This window comes from Candoia aspera, chromosome 1 (assembly GCF_035149785.1).
Source record: "Candoia aspera isolate rCanAsp1 chromosome 1, rCanAsp1.hap2, whole genome shotgun sequence".
In the NCBI taxonomy this organism is placed as follows: Eukaryota; Metazoa; Chordata; class Lepidosauria; order Squamata; family Boidae; genus Candoia; species Candoia aspera.
The window spans coordinates 231,755,693-231,782,562 of NC_086153.1; the positions used below are offsets into that span (position 1 = coordinate 231,755,693).

At 42.0% G+C, this 26,870-nt stretch overlaps 2 protein-coding genes across 2 annotated transcripts; one reads left to right on the plus strand and one right to left on the minus strand.

Annotated features, from left to right (window-relative positions):
• Positions 1-3,857: 3,857 nt before the first annotated feature.
• On the minus strand, positions 3,858-7,369 carry LOC134505637 (macrophage-expressed gene 1 protein-like). The gene is made up of 2 exons (XM_063315500.1): positions 7,347-7,369; positions 3,858-6,667 (listed from the first exon to the last, which is right to left on the minus strand). Exons 1-2 carry the CDS (start codon positions 7,367-7,369, stop codon positions 4,465-4,467), a joined length of 2,226 nt encoding a protein of 741 aa, XP_063171570.1. The 3' UTR covers positions 3,858-4,464.
• An 11,025-nt stretch (positions 7,370-18,394) lies between these two features.
• On the plus strand, positions 18,395-23,509 carry LOC134487361 (serine protease FAM111A-like). Its single transcript, XM_063289116.1, has 2 exons — positions 18,395-18,490; positions 21,348-23,509. Exons 1-2 carry the CDS (start codon positions 18,425-18,427, stop codon positions 23,247-23,249), a joined length of 1,968 nt encoding a protein of 655 aa, XP_063145186.1. The 5' UTR covers positions 18,395-18,424; the 3' UTR covers positions 23,250-23,509.
• Positions 23,510-26,870: the final 3,361 nt, after the last annotated feature.

Sequence of the window (26,870 nt, forward strand, 5' to 3'; positions counted from 1 at the left end):
AGGATGTATGTTGCAATAAGAATAAAGGTCCAAATGCAGTGTTTGCCACTGCAGTCCAAAGAAGTCAGAGACTTGTACATCTGTGCTTGAGGTGTTGAACGTGAGACATCTTCCTCCTGCTATTCTGAATTAATAGACACCTGTTGGGTAACTTGATGGCCTTGGTTGAGACATGTTATATAATGGCTCTCTCTGGTCCAGAAATTTCTGGTTCCTACCTCACCAGTTTCAGTCCTTCTTAGATGATTTGCATTTTTAAATACTTGATGATGAACTATACATGTCAAGGGATTAGATGTTTGTTCTTTAAATCTGGGATTTTGTAATATTCTGAGCATAACTGAAGTTCATTTCAAACTATACTTTAAAAAAAGCTGTGCTTCAGAAGCTATACAAGCATTGTTTTACTTTACTACTTTTTACACTGGATGAGGTAAGAAAAACCAAGGATTTCCTAGCAAAACTGACATACCAGCTATCTACCTTACACTACTTTTTTAGGGATTACTCAGAGAGTGTAAATGAAGTGTTGAACTTGTACAGGAAAGGGTCATTTAAATATGAACACTGCAGTCTTAACTGGGTTAAGGAAGAAGAATCTGTGGCCAAAGTACCATCAAATCTAGAGCTCAAGTAAGATGCTTATTGTTTGTTTTGTCCTACTTGCCAATCCCTTCTTTTCAAAACGTTTGAAAGTGCTGTTTCTCACCTTTTAAGCCCTACATGGCTTGGCTGCCAGGCCCTAGAGGCTCTTTCCTGTCAAAAACTGCAGTCTTGCTGCCTTCTTGCAAGGACTGCTCGCTGAGAATCCCCACACAATGTGAAGTCTTCTCTTAGCTGCCCCCATGCTATGGACCTCCTTGCTTCCTGAGATCGGGAACACCTCTCTGCCTTGCTGAATACTGTGCTGTTCTGCCAAGCATTTAGGGCCTACTAGGGTACAGGGTGCCTGTTTTGGGTTATTAGCTGTTTAGGTTTTTAACTGAGAGACTCCATCTTCCTGATCACATCTGCCCATCCCATCAGATCCGGCAGAAGAGGTATGTTGCGGGTCCTGTCTGTTAAGGAGTCACATTGGCAGGATCTAGGGGATGGGCCTTTTCTGCTATGGTGCCTGCCCTGTGGAACATCATTCCCCCTGAGGTGAGACTACCCTCATCCTTGGTAACCTTCCAGAAGTCCTTCAAAATGTGGCTATGTCAGCAGGCTTGGGGATCTTCGGGAAACAAAGAATTGGTGAAATGGCTACATTGTCTATAACATCAAAGAGACTCTCTTCTAGTCTTTTAATAATATTGATGTTTTTAAATTATGGAATGTTTTTAATGTAGTTTTCTTTTTTATGATTTCTTTTTTAACTGTATGCCACCCAGAGTCACATTTGTGAGATAGGCAGCTATATAAATGTGATGAATGAATGAACAAATGAATAAAAATGTACATTTTTGTCTGGTAACTACCCTGTGCCCAAATGAAATGGGTGGTATTTAAGATGACGATGATGATGATGATGATGATGATGATGAAGAAGAAGAAGAAGAAGAAGAAGAAGAAGATAATTTCATGGGAGGGAAAATTGGTACCCCAATCATTAGACAGATATTTTCCCTCTGCCTACTGATCCTAAAGACTCTACTGATTTGTGTTCACCCTTTCTACTATTGGAGCACCAATGGCAAAGAAACAAAGAGCTGCAGATCATTCAGCCACTGCTATGCAGAGGCTGCCCTTCTGCCAGGGATTGAGAGATCAGCTATAACTCTGTGGGGTCTGGAATAGTCCTCCTATGGGTGAAGTTCCTAGGACCGTTAGCTGCCTGATTTGTTGTTATTGTGAAAGTTAAAGGTCCCCTGTGCAAGCACCGAGTCATGTCTGACCAGGTAATTCTTCAGAAAGGTGTCCAGTGGTCACCTCTTTTATCTAAAAGCTATTTGAGTGTGCAAGAGTTTTACAGTTCCCATAAAAGCCAAACCAGGAGGCCTTTTTAGTGTAAGAATAATAATACAGGGTATTTTTAAAACAATACTATGGGTCTTTTTGGCGCTTCAGCTAAAGACAGATTTCTATCCCCAAAGACTTGCAAATGCAATGTGTATACAGAGTAGGGGAAGCTGGAAAGAGAGAGAATTGCTATCTCATCTCTGACCCAGTACTTGCCAGCACTCAGGTTGCAAGTAAATGAGTTTTTGACACAATTCAGGAGAGTTCTGATATCAAGACAAGCTCCTTTGTGATTTTGGCTTTTAGTGAAGTATGTGTGTATCTGCTCTACTGTGACCAAGGGTGGCTGCAGCAAACAATGAGTCAACTGACTTGCTAAAAAGGTCATGAGTCTGGATGCTCTCTGTTCTCAGGGTTGGGTAATCCCCCAGCTGTCTTACTGGTAAAATAAAGGAACAATTGCAACATGCTTATTTTCTGGTCTGAGGAGCAAAACAAGGCTTGTCTTGCATGGACTGGTAGGGTAGAGCATGAGAGATACTTTCAAAGTTCTGCACAAGGAAAGGGCTTGTAACTCAGTGGCTGAGCCCATCCTTTGTATGAGGTCCCAGCTCAATCCCTGGCATGCCTACAAAACAGAAATACATGCTGGCTGGGGAAGATGGGACTTGTAGCTCAACACATCTGAGAGGGAAAGGCTGACATACAGAGTACTAAACTTGATGAACCAATTATAGGATTTGCTATAAAGAAGCTTCTTTTGTGTTAATCGAGAAGCAATGTCTAAGTAAGCATGCATGAATTGTAGCTTTAAATTCCATTCTAGTTTGTTAAGAAATATGTTATCAGAAGAGCCGGGATGAGGGACTTTAACAAAAGATACTAGATATGAGTCTTCTAGCTGTGAAACCTTGTGGGTAGCCTTGAACAATTCATTGTCGACAGTCCTGCCCTGTTCACTCATTTAGCATGAACTGGGCATGTCAACAAGTGTTAATACCCCCATGGCTCTCCAGGCACAGCCACCCCAACATCTCAAGGCACCCAAGCTAAGGAGAACATTATTTCTAGCAAGCCAAATTCCATTCCTGCCCTTCAAACCTACCTGCTCGATGGGCAACGTTTGCAACTTGGGTGAGGGCCAGTGTGTCATGTCCCATCCCATCCCTCTTTATGTATATTTAAATACCTTGTTCAGGCCAAATACCAGAACAGGATTATTTTCTTAGCATAATATAATGTCTGAGCTGTTTATCTAAGAGTTTTTCCGCAGCAGAGGCCCATATTGGAACCCAGAGAAGAAATCCTAGCATCCTGATGAATTGCTGTGACTCTGGTTGGTGTTTTGGAATTGCTGTCTTTTTGCAAGGTGGTAAACAGGAAGATGACCAGACTTCAGCCATGGCCTGGGGATGAGACAAAGTGAGGAGAGAAGAAGTGTGGGTTCCCTGGCAGTCCTAATTAAGGACAGAAAGGCGAGAAAAGTAACTAACCATAAAGGTCCAAAGGTATCAATTTATTCTGGGGAACAAGGGGATAGATAAACAAAAGTGTTTGGCAATAAAATGTTTCAGAATATTATCACGCACATTTGGCTTAAAGCTAAATTGATCTCTGGGTTCTAATACAAGTAGAGTTTTGTGATACTTTAGAACAGTGTTTCTCAGCCTTGGCAGCTTGAAGATGTGTGGACTTCAACTCCCAGAATTCCTCAGCCAGCATGCTGGGGTCCACAATCTTCAAGCTGCCAAAGTTGAGAAAGACTGCTTTAGAATGCTGATAAATCACAGACTTTCAAGGACTAAAGCAGTTTTTCTCAATCTTGCTGATTAGGACTAATGTTATAAAGCAGTGATGAAAAGTCATCACCTAAGGGGTCAAAGTGGTTTTTTTTAAACAACAACAACAACACAGAATTTATTAGATTGACAAAAGATTTATCGAGTGACTGCCAAAGGAAGCTTACTTCTACTCAGTAATGTTGCTTGTCTGCTTTAAATATCAAGTGATGACTGTCAAGGTGCAATAAAAGTAAAATAAGTTCCCTTACATATAAATAAAAATGAGCTCTCAGTACACTACTGCAAGAGCTGTTCTTGCTCTAAATCTTACTTCAGTCTGCTAAAATTACTTTTCTTTCTTGTCTTGTCTTATGTCAGTGTAATCTGTTCTCTTTCAACTACAAAACTGCAGGTGCTCAAAGAAAAAAGTGTATCGCTACATTTGAATTCATTGCCTTTCATTCATATAACTGGACATTCATCATAAAGCCTAGATCTTTTAGTTAATTCCCTCTCAAATTGCTGATTTTACCTTCATTCACTCAACTCAGAGCCAATTATTTCCTCTGGAAGTTGGTTATCATCATTTCAGCCAAACATCGTTACATACATCCACAGTTAACGCTTACTCCCCGCAACCTCTGCACAACTCTCCATTATTCTGTCCCTCCCACTTCCCAGATTCAGCCCCCCACAATTTAAAGTTGACATGTTAACTTCCAGTTATAGATGAAAAGATGTTTCAGGCAGCACTAAGTTCTGGAGGTGTTGCTACGGTTCCATAGTTTTCACAATCATTGACTAGAGGCTCATTTGTCACTTCTTGGTAGCCTCTGATCTTGGAACGCCGGATTCTGAACATGATGAAAACAAAGCTGAGCACCAAGACTGCAATCACTGCCACGGAAATTCCAGCAATGCCCCCGCTTGACAGTCCCAAACTATCGTGTCCCTGGAAAAGAAGAGCTATTTCCTTCTCATCTGTGCCATTGGCCAGCCTCCAGCTTCCACTCTGGCGTATTTTGACCCAGGCTTGGCTACCATCAGAACGTACCAGGATAGTTTCAGAAAAGCTGACATTTGGGGATGGTGTGCGCAGAAAGGGTGGGAGTTTGATGGGAGCCAACTGCTGAGCAAAAAGTGTCCCTGCCTGCAAGCAATAGAGAATTTCACAGCCATCACTCAAGTATGCCTTATGTTGGCTATGTCCAGGTGGACATTTCATGGGGAATTTAGTAAGGGAATCCCGGTAGAAAAAATCCTGGAGGATTCCAGGGCTCTGCCCCTTCCGTAACCCTGCCAAAGGGTTGCCAGACTGGCAGCTAAAGAAGCCACCAAAGGGCACTGCAAAGCGGGAGCCCATCTCGTAGTCATTGCTGACACACACCTTTAAATTATCAAATAGGACCAAGGGGAAGAAGTAGGCTGGACAGGCATAGGTGTTAGTCACTGGGTTCTCATTCCCAGGACTGTACAGTCCTCCAAAGAGAAACCCTGTGCTCTGAGCTATTGGAGCTGTAGCAGCACACCAGTAAGCACTGAACTTCACTGTGCTGGGGTAGTAGTGGATGCCACACACTCTCTTACAGCAGGTGAACACAAGCCAGCAGGAATGGCACTGCTTATGGCACTCCATCTTGGGCTGGCTCACTGTACGCTGCTCTCCATGCAGCAGGAGAGCCGAATAGTTCTCTGGGCAAGAGTAGTTGCCAGTCAGAGGGTTCTGGATACGGTAAGCCTGGCAATGCTCTTCTGTGTCCTGGCCCGAAACACCATGGCACTCCTGAAAGACTCCACCAAAGCTAAAATTTGTGCTGGTGTTTTGGCACGAACCGTCATCAACGTTGGCCTGGAAGTTGAAGTTCTTTGAACTGGGCTCGACACAGCCCGGGTGGGTGTTGATTGCGTAGTAGAGGCGGATAGCATTTTCCACTGTAGTGGCCACTCGATGGACTGTAGGTTCTGGCAATTCAGGTAAGGCCTCAGGGGTGATGAAAAACGGCAGAGGCAAGCCTGACTTGCCTATAGCCACTAAATCATTGGGGATGCCCTCCTGCCATTTCTGGAGGGTGATGCCAGGGTAGAAGGGCACACTGCCCCAGCTCTCCAATTTGGAATTTACAGTGTTTTCCAGATAGCCCTTAGTCAGATTATCCAAAGCCTGCAGGGAGGCCCCAATTCCCACATTGACCTTGCTGAAAAAAGTAGCAGAGGCAGAGGCAGTGATGCCTGCTTTCTTAGCATCATTGTCCAGCAAAAACTTCTTTTTCACCTGATCCTCTTGTATGAGGCATGCTCCAGCTTCCACACTTGTGAGGACATGTGTGCCATAGTTTAATACCAGCATTTCTGCCAGATACTCAGCAATCCGACTCTGGTTGTTCTCCAACTGGTTGCCTATGCCCACAAGTTGATGACGGAAGTCCCTGTGGAAGGTGAAGGATGGATGAGCTTTCACAGAATAGATGTGATGCCGTACCTGCACCCTTGTGGTGACTGTCTCATCATAGACATTGTGGATCTTGGTTTCTTGGGACCCGGTGGAGAACTTGCCATTGAGTACTGTGAGGTAGGAGGCCTCAGCATTGATGGATTTGGAAATTGCATCGATGTAGGTTAGCCAGTCTTCAATAAGTTCAGAGTGGATCTCCACTGTGCTCTTCTTGAGGGGCACTACAAAGACATCATTGGGAATGAGGTACTCACCATCTTCAGTGGTGCGGCACTGGGAGTAGTTGAGGCTCATGACCTTTCCCATCTCCACATTGCGCAAGTTGTCCCAGCCACCTCCAGGTAGCACTTCTAGCACTTTTTCACTGAGACCCTGAAGTCTACAAGCCTTGAAGCCTAGGTCTTGAGCTCCTACACCCTCTGCCAGCAGCAACACCAAGAGAGGCCAAAGCCAAAAGGTAGGGGAAGGAAAAAGGCCACTTATTTGCACAGCCCTGAAAAACAGGAAGGAGTTTCATTTCTTAAAAGACCATTTGTTATTACTTCAGCCAGCCTTCTCCAAGCTGATGCGCTCCAAATGTCAGAACTCACAGCCAGCATCACCAAAGGCAAAGATGCTAAAGGGGAAGAAAGCTACATAAGGCAGCAACCAAATGTTACAATTACAATCTGTAGCATTTCAGTTGAAGTATAAATGTACACAAATGAGTCCAACCATGGTAGACATAACTGATGATAAAAAAAAGCATTGCTGCAGAAGTTAATATATAATCCAACCTTTTCAAATATCGTTTTACTGCAAAAAAAATGAATGGCTGCAATACATATATAATAAAGTATTACTTGTGCTTCTTATAATGCATGTTAACCAGGTTGCTTTTATTTAGTTGAAAAAGCTGTGACAAAAAGTTATGACTTTATTCTGGCTCTCTGCTGAGAATTACCCTCCTTGTGCCCATTTGCCTCTGAAAGTGCTTTACACAGCATGGGCAGAGTGGGAGGTGGCGGGGTGGAATAGCAGCAAGGAGGAAGCAGTTTCAGTAGAAAATCTGCAGGAGCTTGACCTCCAAAACAAAGTTGGGCATGTTTAAAACCTTGCAAATCTCCTGAACACCTTGGCCCTAATAGGGTTGCATCTGGACTCTAGAAAATTAATTTGAATCAATTCCTTACCTTGCTTGGCTCTCCAGATCCATGGCTTCTTTCTGTCCACCAAAAGAACTCCCAGCTACTTTGCTGAGTTTATCACTGATTTTTAAAAGAGGAGCAGTTGAAGAAGGAGAAAAGAGGAACTTTGATTATCTCAAATAGTTTTGGACAGTTGAAACCATGATGGGTGTGTCCCTACTGCTGAGAATGAGTCACACATCATTTGATTTCAGGCAGCAAGTTTCAAGGAAAGTCAAAACAGAAACCTTCTCCAAAAAGTCCCTCCTCTCCCCCTCACCTCCCCACCCTTTTGCAAACGTTTCTTTTCCTGCTGCTTGCAATGTAAATAATCTCTGTCTTGGGTACAAAAGTCATCCATCTGTGGCAAAGAGGAATTATTAACCAAATGGATACCTTTTATTCTATGGATGTTATACTTTGCAAATTATATGGGTAAATGCATGTTTCTCTTTTTCTCCCTTTTTCTTCCCCCACAGTTTACAAACCATATTTATGTACTTAACAAGACATCCAAGAAATGACTGGAATGGGAGATGAACGAAAGTATGAGCACAGATAGAGCTGTTAAGATGTTGAAAAGGTGACTGAGATTTCTCTTGCAGTGAAATAAAGTTTTGGACTTTTTGTCTATGAAACAAACCCTGAAGAATTGCCTAGAGAGCAAAAGCTAACCAGGGCTAGTACAGTTGCCCAAGAGAAGAATTTGACAGGTGGGATCCCCTTTCTGGAAAGCTAGCACGGGATACCTTCCATGTGCTTATCTGAAAGCCTTCTATGTGGTTGCCCCTGGAAAGCCATCCCTTCAACTTCAGAGATTTGTTTAGCAAATGTTTGCTACCTTGTTTTATCAATCCTTTGACATCTTCCTAGGCAGTACTGTAGTAGTCAGCACTCCTCAGCCAATGAACTCACCTGGTCTTTAGGTTGCTCTTTGGTTGTTCTTCCTTTGATCTCCCCCCCCCCCCCCCGGAGATCATGTCCAGGTCAACTGGCACAGTTGACTTGTGGGAATGAAGGGCCACTTTAGCTACAAATGGAAACACTGAAATTCACATTGTTTATATCATTCAGAACTGGTTGTCCACCACTACTATTTTTCCCTGCAAAGTTCAGGGACAGGGCAGTGGGTACATTTGGGAATTCTTTGTTCATCGGCCTGGCCATCGCTCTGCATGAACTAACTGTATATTTTGGAATATGCTTGGAGTCTTTTACCATGTGCTGAGCAGTTCAGAAGCAGACACCCGGGAATTCCTTGGCTAAAAGGTCCAAGTAGAAGGGAATTCCTGAAGCAAATTACCAACCTGATACTTAATATTCATATAATCCTTTCAAGTGGGGAGAAACACTTCAGAACACATCACATACCTTATTTAACCATCATCCAATAAAACTGCATTTATTTGCAATAAAATAAAATAAAAAACTTGATCTTCAAGCTAGGCATAATTAATGTTTTGAATTCACAGCCACAATGTGGCCAAACACTGTATACAAAAGTCAGAGGAACTAATATCAGTGGTATTCAGTGTATCTCTGAATAACAAATGTTGGGGGAGGACAACAGTGGGATAGAGCTGTGGTCTTTCTTGTCCTGCTTTTGAACTTCCTAGAACTATCTGTAGGTATAGTAAGAAATGAAAGTGCTGAATTAGATGGTGTCATCAGAACTCTTATTATGCTTTTAGACAGATTCTACAAAAATACATCTTTTACTTTAAAATCCAGTTTAGTTTGCTGCACAAAACTCCTTTCCAACCACAAGAGGAATATTCCCTTTCATAGAGAATTGTTCCCTATCATAGCTTTCTCTAACCTCTGAATATGTTGGTTTTTGTCTCCCATTATCATAGCCAGTCTAAGAGTTGAAGTCCATTAAATGAAAGCTGAAATCCAACATGTCTAGAAGAGAACAGGTGGGCAGACTTGCTCTATTACATGGTTAGGGGTTCCAGTTTAAATTAGGCTGGACTCATATAAATTGGAATTGCATAATACAATAATTCTTGCATATCTTCTATGTTAACCAGCAGGAATTAGCCCTGTAGCTATAGCTGCCAGGAAATAAATGCATTTAATCAGTTTATTAGTATTGAAGGAGAAATCCCAAAGAGTTATTGTCACATATGCTTATACTAGAAAAGCCAACTGACCGTTAAGAGATGGTTCTCAAGCAGTAAACAGTGAAGGTGTGTTCTCTATGCTTGCATACTCTGACATTTCGGCTCCTGCTTCTATATTGGCCTTGGATACCTGCACTGTATTAACAGAGAAGTCTCCTTTTCAGCACCATCCTATTCCATGCTTGGCTTTTTTGTTTCTGGATCAGAAACTGCTAACCATGCCATAATTCTGTGAGTGGGGATTATTATTTTGAAATGCCCTGACATCATATGACAGTAGCATTTTTGTTTGAAAGTGTAAGACCCAGATATGTAACTGTTCTGCTAGTGTCTGCATTGGATTTTACCATCGTAGTTAGAAAATAAAGAAGTTGGCGTTGACATGGCCACCAAAGGAAATGCTTTACCGAAGCTGTCTATTGCATGTTCAGATCCAGAGCTACCATGTCATGCTGCTGGACAATAAGTGCTTAATTTGCCCCCCCAAAATGGCAGAATGTTTAGCTGGAATCTGTGGATGAAGGCAACCTGCTTGACCTTCTCAAGATCGGCACTCCTGGCACTCATCCAACGTCCTTGCAGATTATTACCAGATACTAAAACAGGCTGTTCTGTTACATTTTTCAGGGCTGCCCACAAGCCACGGAACGATCAGACTGTTGTCTAGTGTCTAGCTTGCATGTTGAAGTGGATGGGTTGTTTTGATGAAAAGTCACCGTAGCCTGACTGCATCCCATATCAGAACAAAGCATAGGTTTTGTGTAAAGAGCAAAACTGAAAACAAATCCTTAATAACTTGTCAGAAAAGAATAGTTACAGAATCTGTCCTCATTAAAACGAACGGTTAGCCATTTTTCCTGCTGGAGTAATGCGTGCATGGCTGTATTTCCACACGAACACAAATAAAGTAGCTCTTGCTCATCCTTGTTTTGTAACTATACACACTTACGTCATGCAACAGTGTTAATTTGACCATGGAATATTTGAACGGTTTTTAAAACTGTTTGACACTTGGTTATACCTTAAAAGGAAGATGGTAACGTGCAGTTTCCACACACCCCTTTTGTTGGGCCTTGCAGTCCTAGTGCTCCTGACTGCTGAAAACTTTCTACAGTTTCCCAAAACTTTGAGTTAGAAAATAAATACAAAGTAGTATAGCCCCTAAAATAGGCATGTCGCATTAAAAAAAGCAAAGAAAATTCCTCAAACTCCACCTACATCTCAACCGTCCCAGAGATATGCCTGGCCCTTGACCCTACCTGCAAGTGTTTGGTTTGGTCACATAGAGAGAATGAATGGGATCAAACTCATTGCAACACTAATCTATGAAGGAAAGAACAGTAAATGGATCAGGAGGAAGGAGAAAACTGAGAAAGTCACTGGTGGATGGAATTAATAAGATCCTCTCAAAGAGAGCTGAGAAGCTTAAAGAATGAAAGGCAATGTATGAAGTGGTGTATAGAAACCAACTCTACAAGTTTGACTGGAGTGACATTTATTGATATAGGCTACACTAAAAGAATCTTGTGTCTGTGTATAGCTAAACATATTGCCTTCTCTTGTAAGCCACAGAAATCTTAGTCATAAATCAATAAATAGTAATACCATGTTGGGTATGCAAGTACGTATGCATATGAATCAGGGCAATAATCCATTTTATTTTATTTTAAATAACAGTTCCTAGTATGGTCCAAGTCTTGCCCTCTTGCCCTCTCCCCTCCTCCTAAGAGGAGCCCTTAAGGTTCCTCAAGCAAAGAAAAGAAATATAACAACCATGGCAGAATCTATGAGGCTGTTGTATGAGCTCCCTGATGTTCTCATGAATGTTCTTTGATCCAAATTGTTGGCCCTGCCTCTTCAGCCCTTTTAATGAAGAACAATAACCAGTTGTCAACTACTGCAAAAGAATTAGAAACATGGGTAATATTTGCCCTGCCTGTTCCTCCTTAATTCACTAATTAATTAAGTTCTATTATTCTTATTATCAGGAATCTCAGTCCCCACTTCTATGACTGGACAACCACTGAACATTTGAGCAGAGTTGTCCACACTGCACTGAGAGTTAAAATACATGCATGAACTAACCAAGCACAGCTGACCTTGAAACTCTAAAGTAACCATATCTAAAGAAGCCAGGAATCGGCTTTATGGCAGAGTAAAATTGAGACAGTTGATCACTTGGAAACCCCGTTGATGTCCCAAGTAAACGTTAAAAGTCTGTCTCCCTACCCAAGCCTGATCATTATTTGCCATGCTAGTTAAACTGTAAATGACTTGTCAATCCCAAAACTTCCATGAAAGGATTGTCAGTATCAAAGGAAGAAACACTTAATACCTACTTTCCTTCTGTTTATTTCTCTTTTTCTGAGACCTTTCTGAAATTTCCTCCACTGAGATGTGGTTTCATTTTGCTTTTGGCTTTTCATTTCATGGCTGCCTATAGAATCCAATTTTCTGCCCTTCCTTTATCTTAGAGATTACTGTACTCCATTTTTATGCGCACCATACCACAGCAATTTTGCCTTTGAGTAATACTCAATTCCTAATGACTTACACAGTCACATGATCCACACACTTTGCTTGGTATGATAGAGAAGTACTTTGCTATTGCATTTTTCTAGGATTTTTTAAAATTCCTGATTTAGCCTAGAGAAAAGAAAAAGTACTTTGTACTATTTACTGTTCAATTTTTTTAAAAAAAAACTATCCTAAACAATTAGTTCAGGTCTCTTAAGATGATTCCAGATGAGAATGTTATTGTGCCATCACACTTAGACATAGCATTCTGGAGAGAAGAGGCTTCCATATATCAGATTTCTGAGTTTCTCCATTGCTTCTTCCATCTAAACCAAAGAGGAACAGGCACAACAAATGTACATTTTTTTAAAATTAATGTGGAAATATCCTTAGGCAGACAAGTCTAACATGCCCACTGCAAGCATTGGTATACATCTCCTTGAGCATCTAACCAGCAGGGTAATCAGGAACAGAGATCTAACCCAGAAATGCCTTGGGGGTTTTATTAATCCACCATAAATTCCATCTACAACAAATGAAAATCATTCAACAGTGATGGCTCTCCATGCATAATTGTCCACCTTTCATAAATAGGAGTGGGGTTCCTCCAATCTTTGGAAGTGATACCTGGATTTTTTTCTGGTTAGTTCAGCGGAAGGCTTTGATAGTGGGCAAATTACACTTTGTGGCTGGAGTCCTGAAAGAGCAGAGGTTCACATTCAATAAGCTGTACCAATCTCAACTGAATATAGGGAAAATTAATCTCTCCACTTGTTTGCTGTCATGGAACCTGTCAAGAAACAGATACTAAATAGCAATGTACCACCTACGGAAGGTACACCCATTGGCCACCAGTTTTAGAAACTGAGAAGAAACTGAGATTCAGTATATAAGGTCTCGAAGAGCAGTAAAGCCCCTGCAAAGACTTTCTACCACCAGAGCTATTTAAAATATACTACTGTATAACTGGTGGACACTCTTTTGGCAGGGTTATTCATGCATAGAAACAATGCCTGCTGTTTCCCAGTTGGGTGGAAGATGGCGATTGTAGTTCCTGTACTTAAAAAGGGGGATTAAAAGGATCCTAATAATTACAGGCCCATCATACACACTGTACAGGTAGTCCTTGCTTAACAACCACAACTGGGACCAGAATTTTGGTTGCTAAGCGAAGCAGTCATTAAGCAAATCTGACCCAATTTTATGATTTTTTTGCGGTGGTTGTTAAGCAAACCATGTGTTGTTAAGTGAATCACAGTTTCCCTTTGATTCTGCTTGCTAGAAGTTGGTCGGGAAGGTCAAAAATGGTGATCACGTGACCACAGGATGCTGCTACGGTCATAAATGTGAACCAATTGCCAAGTGCCCAAATTGTGACAACATGACCATGCGGACTCTGTGAGAGTTGTAAGTGTGAGGACTGGTTGCAAGTCAGTTTTTTCAGCACTGTTGTAAGTCCCAACTGTCACTAAATGAATGGTTAAGTGAGGACTACCTGTACGTATATACTGTTTTCACTGTTTCAATGTACAGTATACATCGTAACGTTTCCCATGCCATGGCACTGACGCGTGTTTCTGTTTGGGAGGGAGCTGCTGTGAAACCTTGTACCAAGCTCTGTATCTGTGTTCATTACAATGGAATGTGTTTGGGTTATGTTCTCTGTTCAAGGCCTTTTCCCGCAGACCATCAGAAACCCTTAGGAGCACCTGGGATTGTGAATTTGGGAAGATTCTACGGGGGGAGGGATCTCATTTGCACTGAGGGTTTTTAGTTTGCATTTGGCGTGCTTTTATCATTCTCAGCTTTCTCTGTGATCCTGCATACTATTCTTTAATAAATCAGATATCTTTGAATTCCTGCTCATGGGTCTGATAAGTGTTTTAGAATAGGCATTCGTTACAATACATATGTTCCTCTTGAGCAGAACTGAGAACTGGGTGACTAAAAAGTGCACTTTAGCAGAAGAGCAGTCTGGCTTTAAACAGGGTCAATCTCCTATTGATAATTGTTTTGTCTTGAACCATCTGATTACTAAATCTGTCAGCAGAAAGGGGCAATTGTTTGGTGCCTTTATAGACCTTAGTGCAAGTTTAATACAGTTAACAGAGAAACACTGTGGAGGAAATTGACTGTCTTCAGTAGGGAGCCCAAACTGCTTGCAGTGATCAAAGCCCTTTACACAAACACCTGATTGAGGTTGTGGCTTGCGGTCAATGGAGCCACAACACGTAGGATTAATACTTCCAAAGGAGTAAGACGGAGTGCATACTTGCACTGTTGCTATTAATCTATACATCAATGACTTACCAGGGCTTATGAGAGATCCTGAAGTACATATGCCTAGGGTAATGCTGGCTGGGGACTTCTGGGAGTTGAAGTTCACACATCTTAAAGTTGCCAAGGTTGAGAAACACTGCTCAAAGAAGAGGCAAGCCCTGGGCTGCATCTAAGCATTTTGAACTGGAGCAGAGTACAAGAAACTGCCAGGCTGAGGGGTAGTTGGCTTCCTTAAGTCTTTTAAGCATTGCTGCTTTAAAACCAAGGATGACCTAATGCTATTTGTGGGCTATGATTCCAAGACTTCACCCATAAGTTTGCACTGGCAAAGGAAAATGGGCTTTTTCCTGCTCTCCCATGGCAGCACCTTTCAGCTGAAAAGATAATGACAAAACTGTCAAATCCAAGATGCCCACTCTGCAGAGGGACTTCTGGTGGTGCTGTGAGGTTGAGAGTAGGGCTGAGCGAAAAGAACACCATACATATTTATAGCTGCTTGCTAAGTGATTATGGTGCTTTTATTTCTCAAGAGAATTGTAATCGCTGTATTGCCCTTTAAGTGTTTAATTTACCATTCACTTCAACAATGATTAAGGGCTGTGTTCCACCCTTAGCACCATTAATATGGCGTTGCTAATTTTTTGACTGTTCACATGAAAAGATTGGCACATATGTTTTCTTAAATTCCTTTCTTGTTTATTGGATTCTTTATTGTGATCAGGTCCACAGATTCCATTATTTATCTTGGTATAAACATGTCTATCAAACTATACCTGTCCAATGTTTATTTCATTCCACACCACTATAGGAGCAGAAACAGATAATCCTATATTCAGAGCTGGGTATAGAAATACAATTGATTCACTAGAAATTGTGAATGTATGTTTGTGCTCTATAGGCTGCAATTCTATGATATGTACTGGAATCAGTCTTACTTAACTACAGCGACTTCTGAATAGACTCAAATGAGATTTTATTGTGCATTTGCTTTTTATGCCTCCCTTGGTGAAATATTTGTGCTGTTGGGAAAGTATCATTGAGATTAAGCATTAGCGGAAGCAACTATTTGGTTCAGGTTTTACACTTCTCTAAAAATTCTCAGAATTATCTTTATGTTTGCATTTGTGCTAATGCTCTTTCATAGGCCACCAGCTGTCTCTGATGGTGAGAAGTGAATAGAGAACATCATCAAGTAAACTTGTTATGTGATACTGTTGTCATGACCACAGTGTTTCCTCTTAGCTACCATATATTAAGCCACTTTGAGACCTCAGCCACATTTTCATTGCTTTCCTTCTGCTTTTTTCTTCTTCTTAATGTTAAGTGAATTGAGTTGCTTAATGGAAAAATCATGGGGGGTGGGTGGGAAGAAGCAAGTCTGTTACACTAGTAAGACCCACTGAGGCATGAAAATGCAGGGGAGGAACATTGTTTCCATCGCATCTATTTTTCAAATTGTTCTCTGCAAAAAAAAAAGGAAAAGGAAAAGGAAAAGAAGTAAGAAATGACCCCCTTCCAAAGATACTATTCTCCCAAAGTTCTTGAAGCAACTGAGTTTCCACCAGGTGTTTTTTAATAGAACAGTCCTTGTACCATTCCAGTGAAAAAATCCAGTAACTTTCCCATCAAAGAAAGAACACACTATTCCCCCCAATCCAATTCCATTGAAAGGGACTGGAAGGGTTTGTTCATTCTTGGAAGTGTTTTCAGGTGAGCCCTTTAGTATGCAATTGTTATGCCTCATTCACTAACTTTTATGGGGCTGTTCAAATGACACTACTATATAACAGTTCCCTGCGTTTCTACTGTTTCCTCCTTCATTTTTCTTCAGAAAATTTATTGAAGACCAGAATACTAGTGTTAGAATTTTTTTTATTTCCTTACCAGGTTCTTTTCTGAGTCAGGACCAAAGACACAGGCAGTTGCATGAAATTAAGTTCTTTATTCTTCACCCAAGAGCAAAAGCAATGACATCAAGCTGTTAGGTGGGTGGCTGTGCCGGACCCCCCTCCTTACCGCAGGTTATATATATTCCATTCAACTCCTCCTTTAGAATACCACCAGTTAACCATACTCCACTTTAACCTCATTCCATATTAGGAATTTCCTTCGCTTACTCTATCTTAACATAATTCCATATAAAGGACTTCCTTCCATCCCTTCTAGGACCGTTGATCGTTATTAAACAATGCCTTTCCTCTGGAGAAGCTATCCTTGGAATGGACACCTTACCTTTTTTCTATGGGCATATCTATCTACCAAGGCCTGTAGGCCTGAAAGAAAGGAACAGGAAGAAAGTAAACAGAACTCTTCTAGGAAAATACAACATGGTTTCAGGGCCATAATACAAGTGCAAATGTTCCTAACATATGAATACTACATATAAAATATATGAAAATGAAATATATTTGTATTTAAGTTCTACATATGTAAAATCTTCTATCAGTAGCACAATTTGGAAGAGGCAGAAAAGAAAATGTAATATAGAGACCCAGTAGATCTCATTATTCTTGGAGAATGTGGTTGCCTTTCCTATTTTCTTTCTCGCCCTGCCCTTTTAAAATGCACATCATTCTCATCTAAAAACACAAATATCGGATTTTTCTTAAAGTTGCCTTCTGCTCCGGGAGGAGCGCTGAGGTTAAAACAGAAATTTGAACTCCCTCTTCTGGAGTTAATGAGGGAAAGATATCATCAATGGAAGGTTCTCTCCTTTTATTTTGAGAAAGCAAATTCCTGAGAAGGAAATATTTAACTTCCTTTGTTCTGTGCCTAATAGTTCTCATTCTGATGCTTTGCACTCGCTGGGAAATCATCATCATCATCGTCATCTGCCTGGCGGGTTCGATCTGGCAACGCTGGCACGCTCCGGTGTCCTCGATTAAACAAAGCCTTCCATGTGGACCCCAGAAGCGCCAGCCCTCCTGGGGTTTCGAAGGGTCTTGAAGACCTCCTTCTTCACCCAGGCCCTTTGGATTGTGTGGGCTCGTTTCTTTTCTTTTCGCCCCTTCTCCATTTTTCAGGTGAGGGCTGGCGCTGGCTGGAACACGTGCGCAACTTAATTCGGAAGTCGAAGGGAGCGAAGCTGTGAATCACGCTGACGAAGGTACTGGCTCCAGGCTCCCGCTAGTCCTTTCCTGCCTTCCAGCGGGAGGCGAGCGGTCCCGATACTCTCCCTGCCTGGCCTCGGCGACACTTTCCGCGAGCTGGAGTCTACTTCTGTACCTTCCAGGGACTCATTCAGAGCGCCCCAAGAGGCCATAAAAGTAATTTCAGACATCGATCCCGTTTCGCTTTCATTTTTTGGAAAGTGGGTGGCTGCTCTTGTATTTCCCGCCGTAAAAAGTGGAAGGGCAGGGAATCGCTTCTCGAAGCACTTTTGCAGAGGCAGAGATGAGCACGCCGCTGCTAAACTTCCGGGCATGAGTCGCCGCCGGGGGAAAGAAGTTGAAAGAGACGTCAGTTTTTCAGCACCGCCCCCGCCTTTCGAAAAAGTACTGTACACGGGTGCAATTGCGTCACATTCCTCTTTTGGTTGTTCTGGAAGGTGCGGTAAAGGTCTTCCCGTTGTCGTCTTCTGTTTCCAAACCTCGGCTGATAGCTCCCTTTAAAGGTAGTCTTGAATGCACTTGTGAACGCGGAACGATGAAGAGAATAATAGTGATTTCCTTTATTATTCTGAGCTCTCCCGGCCAGGGCCGCAACTAAGTGGGGGGCAACCGGGGCATGTGCCCCGGCCGCGCGCTGGGGGGGGGGCGCCAAAATGGGCGCGGAATCCATGTTTGCCCCGGGTGACACAGACCCTAGTTGCGGCCCTGCTCCCGGCAACGGACATATATCACGTCCCGTCCGCGAATTTAATCTCAGAGCACACCTCGGGCGCGGAAAACCATGGCTGGGTTACTCAGCACACTTAGCCATAAGTTGGTTAGTTTGATCATGGTTTAGGGTGATGCACTGAGTTAATTTTGGTTTATTCAGTAAACGTAAGTAAAGAACTACAGCCTGTTGTGAAAATAGGTGCCAAAACCAGCACCAGCTGGAAGTGAATAATAGGGTGGGTCGAAAAAAAACTGTCGAAATAGCAGAAGAAATTCAGTATAATCCTTTCGTTTAGGTGATCTGTTTTTTTTTCTCCTCAGTTTACCTGCTCCAGTAAAAATGGAACTGTTGAAAGGTGCTTACGCTGATATAGCCAGTGATGAAAGTGGAGGAAGTAATACAAAGGTAGGGTTCTTGCTTATTCTGAATTGGTTATTGTTCTCATTGTTTGTGTGGAGATTCAAGAGCTAGGTTGCAAAGACAGTATCCCAGCTACAGTGCACAACTCCAGTTATCCAGGCAGGAAGACTTGTATGTAAAAGGTGGTTTGTCAGTACTATTAAGTAGCAGGAGTGGCAGAATATTTCATCTTCAACAAATGCAATGGGTTACATGCATCTAGAGGTTACAGGGGCTTGGCTTCCTGCTGTTTCCCATGACAGATCTCCACAACCTTCTCTCCCAGCCCTGCTACAACTTTCCCACAAGTCCTGTGGGAGAGCCAACTACATATGCTTGCTTTACTCCAGAGAAATCCTGTCTGCTGCTGATTTACCAGGGGAGGAGACAAGCAGGTCCCTTCTTTCTTCAATAACTAAAAGGAAGGCATGGTCTGAAGACTTGATTGATTGAAGAATCAACACCAGTGACTTAAACCTCTGTTGTATGTAATAGAGTCAGAGGCCTAGAAGAAAGTAGAAAAGAAGAGGAAAAAGGCATGAACAAATAAATGCATTAGTCAAAATGTATTTAGGTTAATCTCAGCCCTTGTTGATATGGAGTCTAGACATTCTCTCAGCCTCAGGGTCCATCAAGTATATGCACACCAGAACAAGTTCAGAACAGCCCAGATCAAAATGTATGAAATAAAATCTATACTCACAGACAACCACTACTAACTACAGGGACACAAAAATTACAAATATGTGTTGTGATACGATGCAAGCTCTGCCCTTTTGTTCTAGCATTGGACACGAGTTATGCTTTCCATGAGGATGTCATGACACACATTTCATTACTCTCTCTCCCCCCATGACTGTGTCTCATGCTTTCTCAGGCTGAGAAACCTATTAAAATTATTATTATTTATTATCCGCCCATTCCAGTAGTCTCTGGGCATCTTAAAAAAAACACTTAAAATCATAACGCAGACAGCCCAGACTAAAACAGCCATAACAATAACGAGATACCACAGGGTCCTCATAAACACATTGACCTCAGGCTTGACCCAGAGTCAGGTCTTTAGGGCTTTCCTGAACCCCAGCATAGTGGGTGCTGTCCATATCTCTGGGGAGATGCTGTCCCAGAGAGTGGTGGCTGTGACAGAAGGCACACTTCCTTGGTTCTACAATATGTCAAGGTTTAATAGAGAGGACCTGGAGTGTACCCACTTCACTATAACTGCTGGGTGGGCAGAAAAAATTGGAGATAGGCAGTTCCTCAGGTAACTAGGCTGTATGCCGTACAGGGCTCTATAGGCAATAACCAGCACTGGAATTGCACATGGAAGCCAACTGGCAGCCAATACAGCCCATATAGCAGCAGTGACGCATGGGCATAATGAAAAGCACCCATTATTGCTTGCACCACTGCATTTTGAACCAGCTGTAGCTTCCAAGTTGTATTCAAAGGCAGTCCCAGGTAGAATGCATTGCAATAGTCCAATTGTGAGGTCATCAGGGCATGAGTAACCATCTGAAGGGCCTCCTGCTTGAGAAAGGAGCATGACTGATGCACAGGATTAACCTGTACAAAGGCCCTCCTGCTACAGCTGCTACCTGCTCTTTCAGCAGGAACTGCCAGTCCAGGATGACCCCCAACTTGCACATCAGTCTCAAATAGGAAAGTGCTACAGTAGGTATAAAAAGTCTACACGCCCCTGTTAAAATGCCAGGTTTTAGAGATGTAAAAAAAATCAGAGCAAGATAAATCACTTCAGAATTTTTTCCACCTTTAGTGTAACATACAAGCTGTACAATTCAATTGAAAAACAAACTGAAATCTTTTAGGGGGAAAAAATAATAAACTAGAATAACATTTTTTGTATCTACTGTATCCCATCTAAGACCAACAATAAAAACCTCTCCAACTCAGGGGGGCAAAACAGCCACAGCCAGTCAGTCTTGTCCAGACCCATACAGCCTCCAGACATTTGGTCAGGTAATGCTCTAGTGATAGAAAATTGGCTGGGTTTGAGTCAACTTTTTTTGTCCTTAGTCTCTCAGGGAGCCCCATCAAGTTCTCTGTAGAACAGAGTTTGAAAAACCCTGGACTGTCCCACAACTTAACTTCACTGATCGTAGCATTCTGTCCAAATTCACTACAGGACTTCCAATTGTGTTGCTGCTAAGGGCTTTCTGCTGACTTGGCTTTCACCTGCCCCAGAGGAGGAAACAGAAACCTTGAAAGGCAGACATGGAGTCTGCTCTCTTCCTATTTTTAAATGTCACATAAGAAAATCTCCTGATTGGATCCTCGGTGCTTGATTTTTGCAAGTGTTGGTTGGCTCTGCTGTTACTGGGTGGGATGGGTCAAGCTAACTTTCCTTTAATTTTTTCCATGTTGGAATCTCACGGTGGAATTTTCCCACATTCTCCACAGCCCTCCTTAGTACACGATAGAATTATGTGCACCTGGAGATACGGATTGAGCAGAACATCTCTTAAATTTCCCCATGATTGAGAATCCCAGTTTTGCAGCGTGCCTGGTTACAGGGAAGATTATAAGTCCCATCAACTTGAATATATTTACAATTGCCCTTAAGACTATAGTGTTCAAGATGAAAAGGTATCCAGTACTGTAGACGTGTTGAGTGCAGGATTTCTGCTCATGGCCTTAATTATTTTCTTTCTTTCTTAAGTAACTTAATTACATTTACAGGGAATGCCTGAATTGGGTTAAAAGCACCTTTGATAATACCCCATACAAAAATTGCGTCACATCTACTTTACGTAGTCTCCAGGCACTGCATGTTCTTTTTATTGTTTTTAATGAAAAACAAAATAACAAACAAAATGCTTATTTAACTGTTGCCTTTTATTAGATCAAAGAAGAGATACTAACCAGCAGTGAATATAATCTGCCTGGTAACTATTTTCCTGAGGAAGCTGCAAGAAGCTGCAAGGGTGCAAGCGAAGAAGAACGAGAATTCACTGTGACATTGGATGGCAGTGGGAAGAAGCATGTAGTGAGAGGCAGGGTCTGCGACAGCGTGCTTACTGCTCTCAAGGCTACTCAAAACATTCGTGCCTGGATTGACAGAAAGGGGATGGAAGAGTTCTACTTATTAGAGAAGAAGCAGGATTTAAGTGTCTCCATCAATCTGGGGATGCCTTTGAAGTATGTACCTGAAGGCTCACAATTTGAAATGAAGCGATACAAGCTAAAGAAAAATGAGGAAACTAACCAATCATGGTATCGCCAATATGATGGTAGAGAAGAATGTGTATTGTTCTATGTCTGGGGAACCAGTTCTAGAATGCAAACCTGTGGGGCACAAAGCCGTAGGATAATTAGATGCCCCAAGGTGCTTGAAGAATACTGCCTCTTTTGTATCTTTGCTCCCAAAGAAGAATTAGCAAGTGATGCCGTGTGCAATGATGGCCGCTTTCTGCCGATGCTAGAAAAAAAGAATTGGGTACTGATGGAAGGTTCAAAATGCAGAGAGAAGAACTTTCCAGTTGAAAGCTTATCAGGTATGACTTTTGAAATTCAGGTGATGACTGAGACGGGTGCCACATGCAGTGATGGTCCACGTGAAAAACAGAAGCGTTTACCTTGTAAGAGGCAGCTGAAGGCTTTTGAAAAGCAGCAGCAGGACTCAGAGCAGGGCCAGCTGAATGCTTTTGAAAAGCAGCACCACCACCACCACTACTTTCACTTTGAGCAGGGCCAGCTCAATACTTTTAAAAAGCAGCAACAGCAGCAGTACCTTGAGCAGCATGTCCTGGATTTGTATCCTAAGCTGAAGAAGCAAGGAAAAATAATTGACAAGTTTTTAAGAGATCGCCAGTTGCAACTTAAGGAACAGTCTGTCTTTGAAGTTTATAAAACAGACTTTAGCAAGAAGATAAATGACTCTCTTTCAGTCAAGTTTGTGAAGACTCTTGCTAACCATAGTCAGTCAGTTGGGTATATAAGTTGGAACTGGGGTGCATCAGGGGGTTGCGCAACTTGCTTTGTTCTCACTGGTAGATATATACTAACTTGTCACCATGTAGTAAGGGATATAGTTGGAGAAGGAATTGAAGAAAAGGACTGGGGAAACAGAATTAAGCAGTCAGCCCGTGTGACTTTCTCTTATGAAGAAATGCATCCTAGTGAAAATAACTGGTTCTTATTTGAGGACTGGTTTGAAATATCAGATAAGGATCTTGATTTTGCTGTCCTGAAATTGGAAGAAAATGAAAGCAAAAATCCTCTTCCACCAGGATTGCTGCAATTATTTCCCCCAGCACCACTAGACAGTCCCCTTTTTATCATAGGTCACCCAAGTGGAGAAACCAAGTCTATGGATGTCTGTTTTCTTATTGATATATTGGACCGCTCCCGTGAATGTATATCTCGTTGGACACAAGGCAAGGAAAAGGAATGCTGCAGCATCAATATGTATAATCCAAAAGATTTTGAAGCAATGACCAATCCTAATATGGTCACTTACGATACCTCTTTTTTGGGGGGATCATCAGGTTCACCTATATTTGACAAACGTGGTCAGCTTGTTGGTTTGCATGCTGCTGGATATCTTTATAAAATGAAAAACGAAGACTGCAGTGTAATTGAATTTGGCTATTTAATTCAATCAATCCTTTTAAAAATTGAATCCAAGTTTAAATCTCAGTATGATGCTATAATTGCTCCTGCTTGTTTGACCGGTCCTGGTGCAAGAGAAGATATCTCACATGTTGAAACATCTCTGAATGAGGAAGAAATGGATTGTGATTAATATTATATTGTTAAAGTCCAACCCACTTCTCCAAAAAATGAAATTGCATGAGGGAAATTATTTGCCAAAGTTCTGCTTGCTGTGAATTTATAACAGTTTGTAACAGTTACATTTATTTTCAGATATGTAGGCTGAGCATAGTGGCCGTTCTACATTAAATTCTCTAACAAATCCCTCAAAGTTTAGTGCTCTCCATTGCACTTTTAGAGAATTTTAGCATAAATTCTTTTGTAATCATGTCTCTATCCCAGCTATTTGTACTTCTTCCTTTATGCAGACACCAAATTACCATATTATTTGGGAGAGAAGAGGCAGACTAAGGCAGGATCCCCACTAGTGACTGACAACATTTTCTAGTACCATCCAGTCATTACTATGGCAATATAAAGGCTGTCTTTTTTACTGTTATTTTGGCACAGCAATGGTTGGATGATTCTAGAAGCCATTGGAAGGGCCTTTTCCCCACTGCTGAGTCAAGGCATTATCCAGCCATCCTTGAGGTGGCAGAAAATTGAATGGCCATCTTATTTTGCCTCTGGCCTTTGCTCTTAGTCACAGCCGGTTGCTTGCCTTTTTTCAGGGTAACAGTCTTAGATGTGCTGGCTGGGGCATTCTGGGAGTTGAAGTCCACATGTCTTAAAGTTGCCAAGGTTGAGAAACATTGGTCTGGAGGCTGAGAAAGTGGACTGTGTAAATAATATGTATTCCTAACATGGTGAGGGGAGAAGGACTTTTGCAGGTTATTCTGGTCAAACCCTTATCTAAATATCAATCTACACCAGTGATTGGCACGTTTTCCAGTTTAGGACAATTTTTGGTCTATGAGGGCAACTAGAGGGGTTTTTTTTAATTTTCTGCATTGCAGGATAGGGTTTTGATGGGTTTTTAAAAATAGATACTGGTCTTACTTTTGGCTTAGTAGGCTTAACTGCTCTCAGGAAGTTTGCTTCAAAATTTCAGCAATGCAATCTTGAGTGACTTTGGATATCTCAAAAATGGGGCCACATGCTGCCCTCAGTCCATAGCCTGCTTACCTCTATTCTATATACTAAACTATATTGCTTTATTTCATAGAGTGGTACATAAATACCATTACCCAAAATGCTAAATGAATAGGGGATATAGATTACTAAGGCACAACTTTACTGTTTCATCACTTGTATGGCTTAAATATGTTATCCTAGTTCTTCAATGAGCACACTGTAGTCTCTAGATGTTGAACTGCAGTTCCCAGCAATGCTGGCATCAATATGATCAGTGCGATTTGCAGTCAAAAGCATCTGGAGGGATCCCTTGTTTTTTTGGTGATTCTTGGGTTCTCTAGTAGTTTTCAAGTAGCTTAGGCCCATTCTGCTTATCTAACTGTACTTTTCTAACTTTGATTGTAATTTAACATTTATGATTTATTGCTGTCTTATTCTATCATGTCATGTAGTCAATAAAGCTTTGGATTCCATGAGCCATTACATTGTTTCAGTTTCTGTTTCTTGCCACTTAATTATAACAGGCCTTAAACCTGGAAACCAAAGAGTAAGCATTGCATGTACTGTAATTTGCTCCAAGGGCAGCTGATGATGACAAGATGTGTCAATGAAAGCATAATTTTTGCAAGCAGTTGGGTTTAGAAAAATCAGATACAAGAGGAACTAATACTATTGGATACAATTATTTATTTCTATAAATAAGAACATTAGAATAGCAAATGGTGTGAAGCTTAAATAGATGGTGCAAAAGCTTACAAGACATGGTGCTGAGTGTAAATAGGGGGAAAATCCCCAAACTGCTATACCTGTATCAAGAATGACTTGTCCTTGGTGGGTACATGTGAATTTCTGGCAACTTGTATTCTCAGGAGGACATTACCCTTAAATCACCCTTTGTTTGTTAATGGAATGGCAGAACTGGGATGGAGGTGGTACATTCTTCCTTGTGTTCCTTGATCTCAGAGGCTTTGGATGCAACATCCATGGTCGGGGATTGGGGGCATGGTTTTATGGTGGTTTTCCAGGCTGGTTCCAGTCGGTGTTGGTTTGTGAGAGAGATCACTCCTTAGGCCCCTCCTGTGGGGTTCCGTAGGGCTCTCCCCTTTTCAACATCTATATGAAACCACTCTGCGTGAGGTCATCTGCCGGTTTTGTGTTCAGTGTCATTACTATGTCGAAGATACCCAGTTAATCTTTTGACCCCGGGCCAGACAAGTGAAGCTGTCAAGGTTCTGTCTCCAATTCAGTCTTACCAAGACTGAGTGGCTGTGGGTGTTTGGAGCAAGAGATAAGAGGTGCTCAATCTAGGTGACATCTAGTGTTCTTTCAGTTTTTGCTCAGCTACTGTATGGTAGCCCAGTATAAGCCATGTCATATGGATAGCTGGAGTTGGCAGAATATACTTGAATGTATAGTGAATGGCAGAGGGATGTGGTGCTGCTGCAGGTTAAACCACTGAGCTGCTGAGCTTACTGATCGGAAGGTCAGCGGTTTGAATCCATGTGACGGGGTGAGCTCCCGTTGCTAGTCCCAGCTCCTGCCAACCTAGCAGTTCAAAAACATGCAAATGTGAGTAGATTAATAGGTACCGCTTTGGCGGGCAGGTAACGGCGTTCTGTGTAGTCATGCCGGCCACATGACCACGGAAGTGTCTACGGACAAACGCCGGCTATTCGGCTTTGAAATGGAGATGGGCACCGCCCCCTAGAGTCGGACACGACTGGACTTAATGTCAAGGGAAACCTTTACCTTTACTTATAGCAAAGGGCAAGATGGATGATATTCTAGAGGTGGCGGACTCGACCTTGGGGGAGCTGGGGGTGGTGACCAGCGACCAGAAGCTCTGGCGTGGGCTGGTCCATGAAGTCAGAGAGAGTCAAAAGCGACTGGACGAATAAACAACAAAATAGTGATTAACTAGTTAAGTGCCCTCTCTCTCTCTGTATGTGTGTATGTGTATATAAAAGAATTCAGGATTCTTATTCTCATGTTCTTTTTCACCATTGTATTTAAGGACATTAAATAAAATTCTAAAAATAATCGTCAAGGTATAGTTTGATGGATGAAGAAATCCCAATCTTGTATATCCCATAAGAGACGCTGCAAAAAAAATTATTGCCCACACACTTGTGGGCTGCACTACCGAGGAAGAACCTGAGATGCAAGGAAACAGAAAGAGAAAACGGGAACTCTCGGGAGGGGTCCAGCCATCTTCTGGAACTTTGTAGCCCGGATGTAAACACGCCCGTCCGATTCTAGCAGACGAGGTTGCAACCTCCGGTTCGGAGGTAGGAAATGGTGAGGGATGGTGGTGATTGAGCAGGGTCATAGGCTCCCTAAGAGTGACGCCAGCAGCTGGCCAATGGGTTTTTACCATCTCAATAAACTCTACCTATCAGAGTTCTCTGGGGCCGGACCAGTTTGGCTTTTCTTTCTCTTGCGCCATGATTTTCGGCGCTTCATGTATGAGGATTTGCTTGTCCTGTTTTGTGCGCGGTGACAGAGATCTGATTTGTTGCTTTTATGTGTGATCCTACCTTTCCCCTAATCCCAGGCTGCATATTACTAAAATTTTGCGTGTCTGTGACTTAATCCTCTCACCTGATCCAGTCTGTCTCATCCTGGTTCAGTCCTTTTC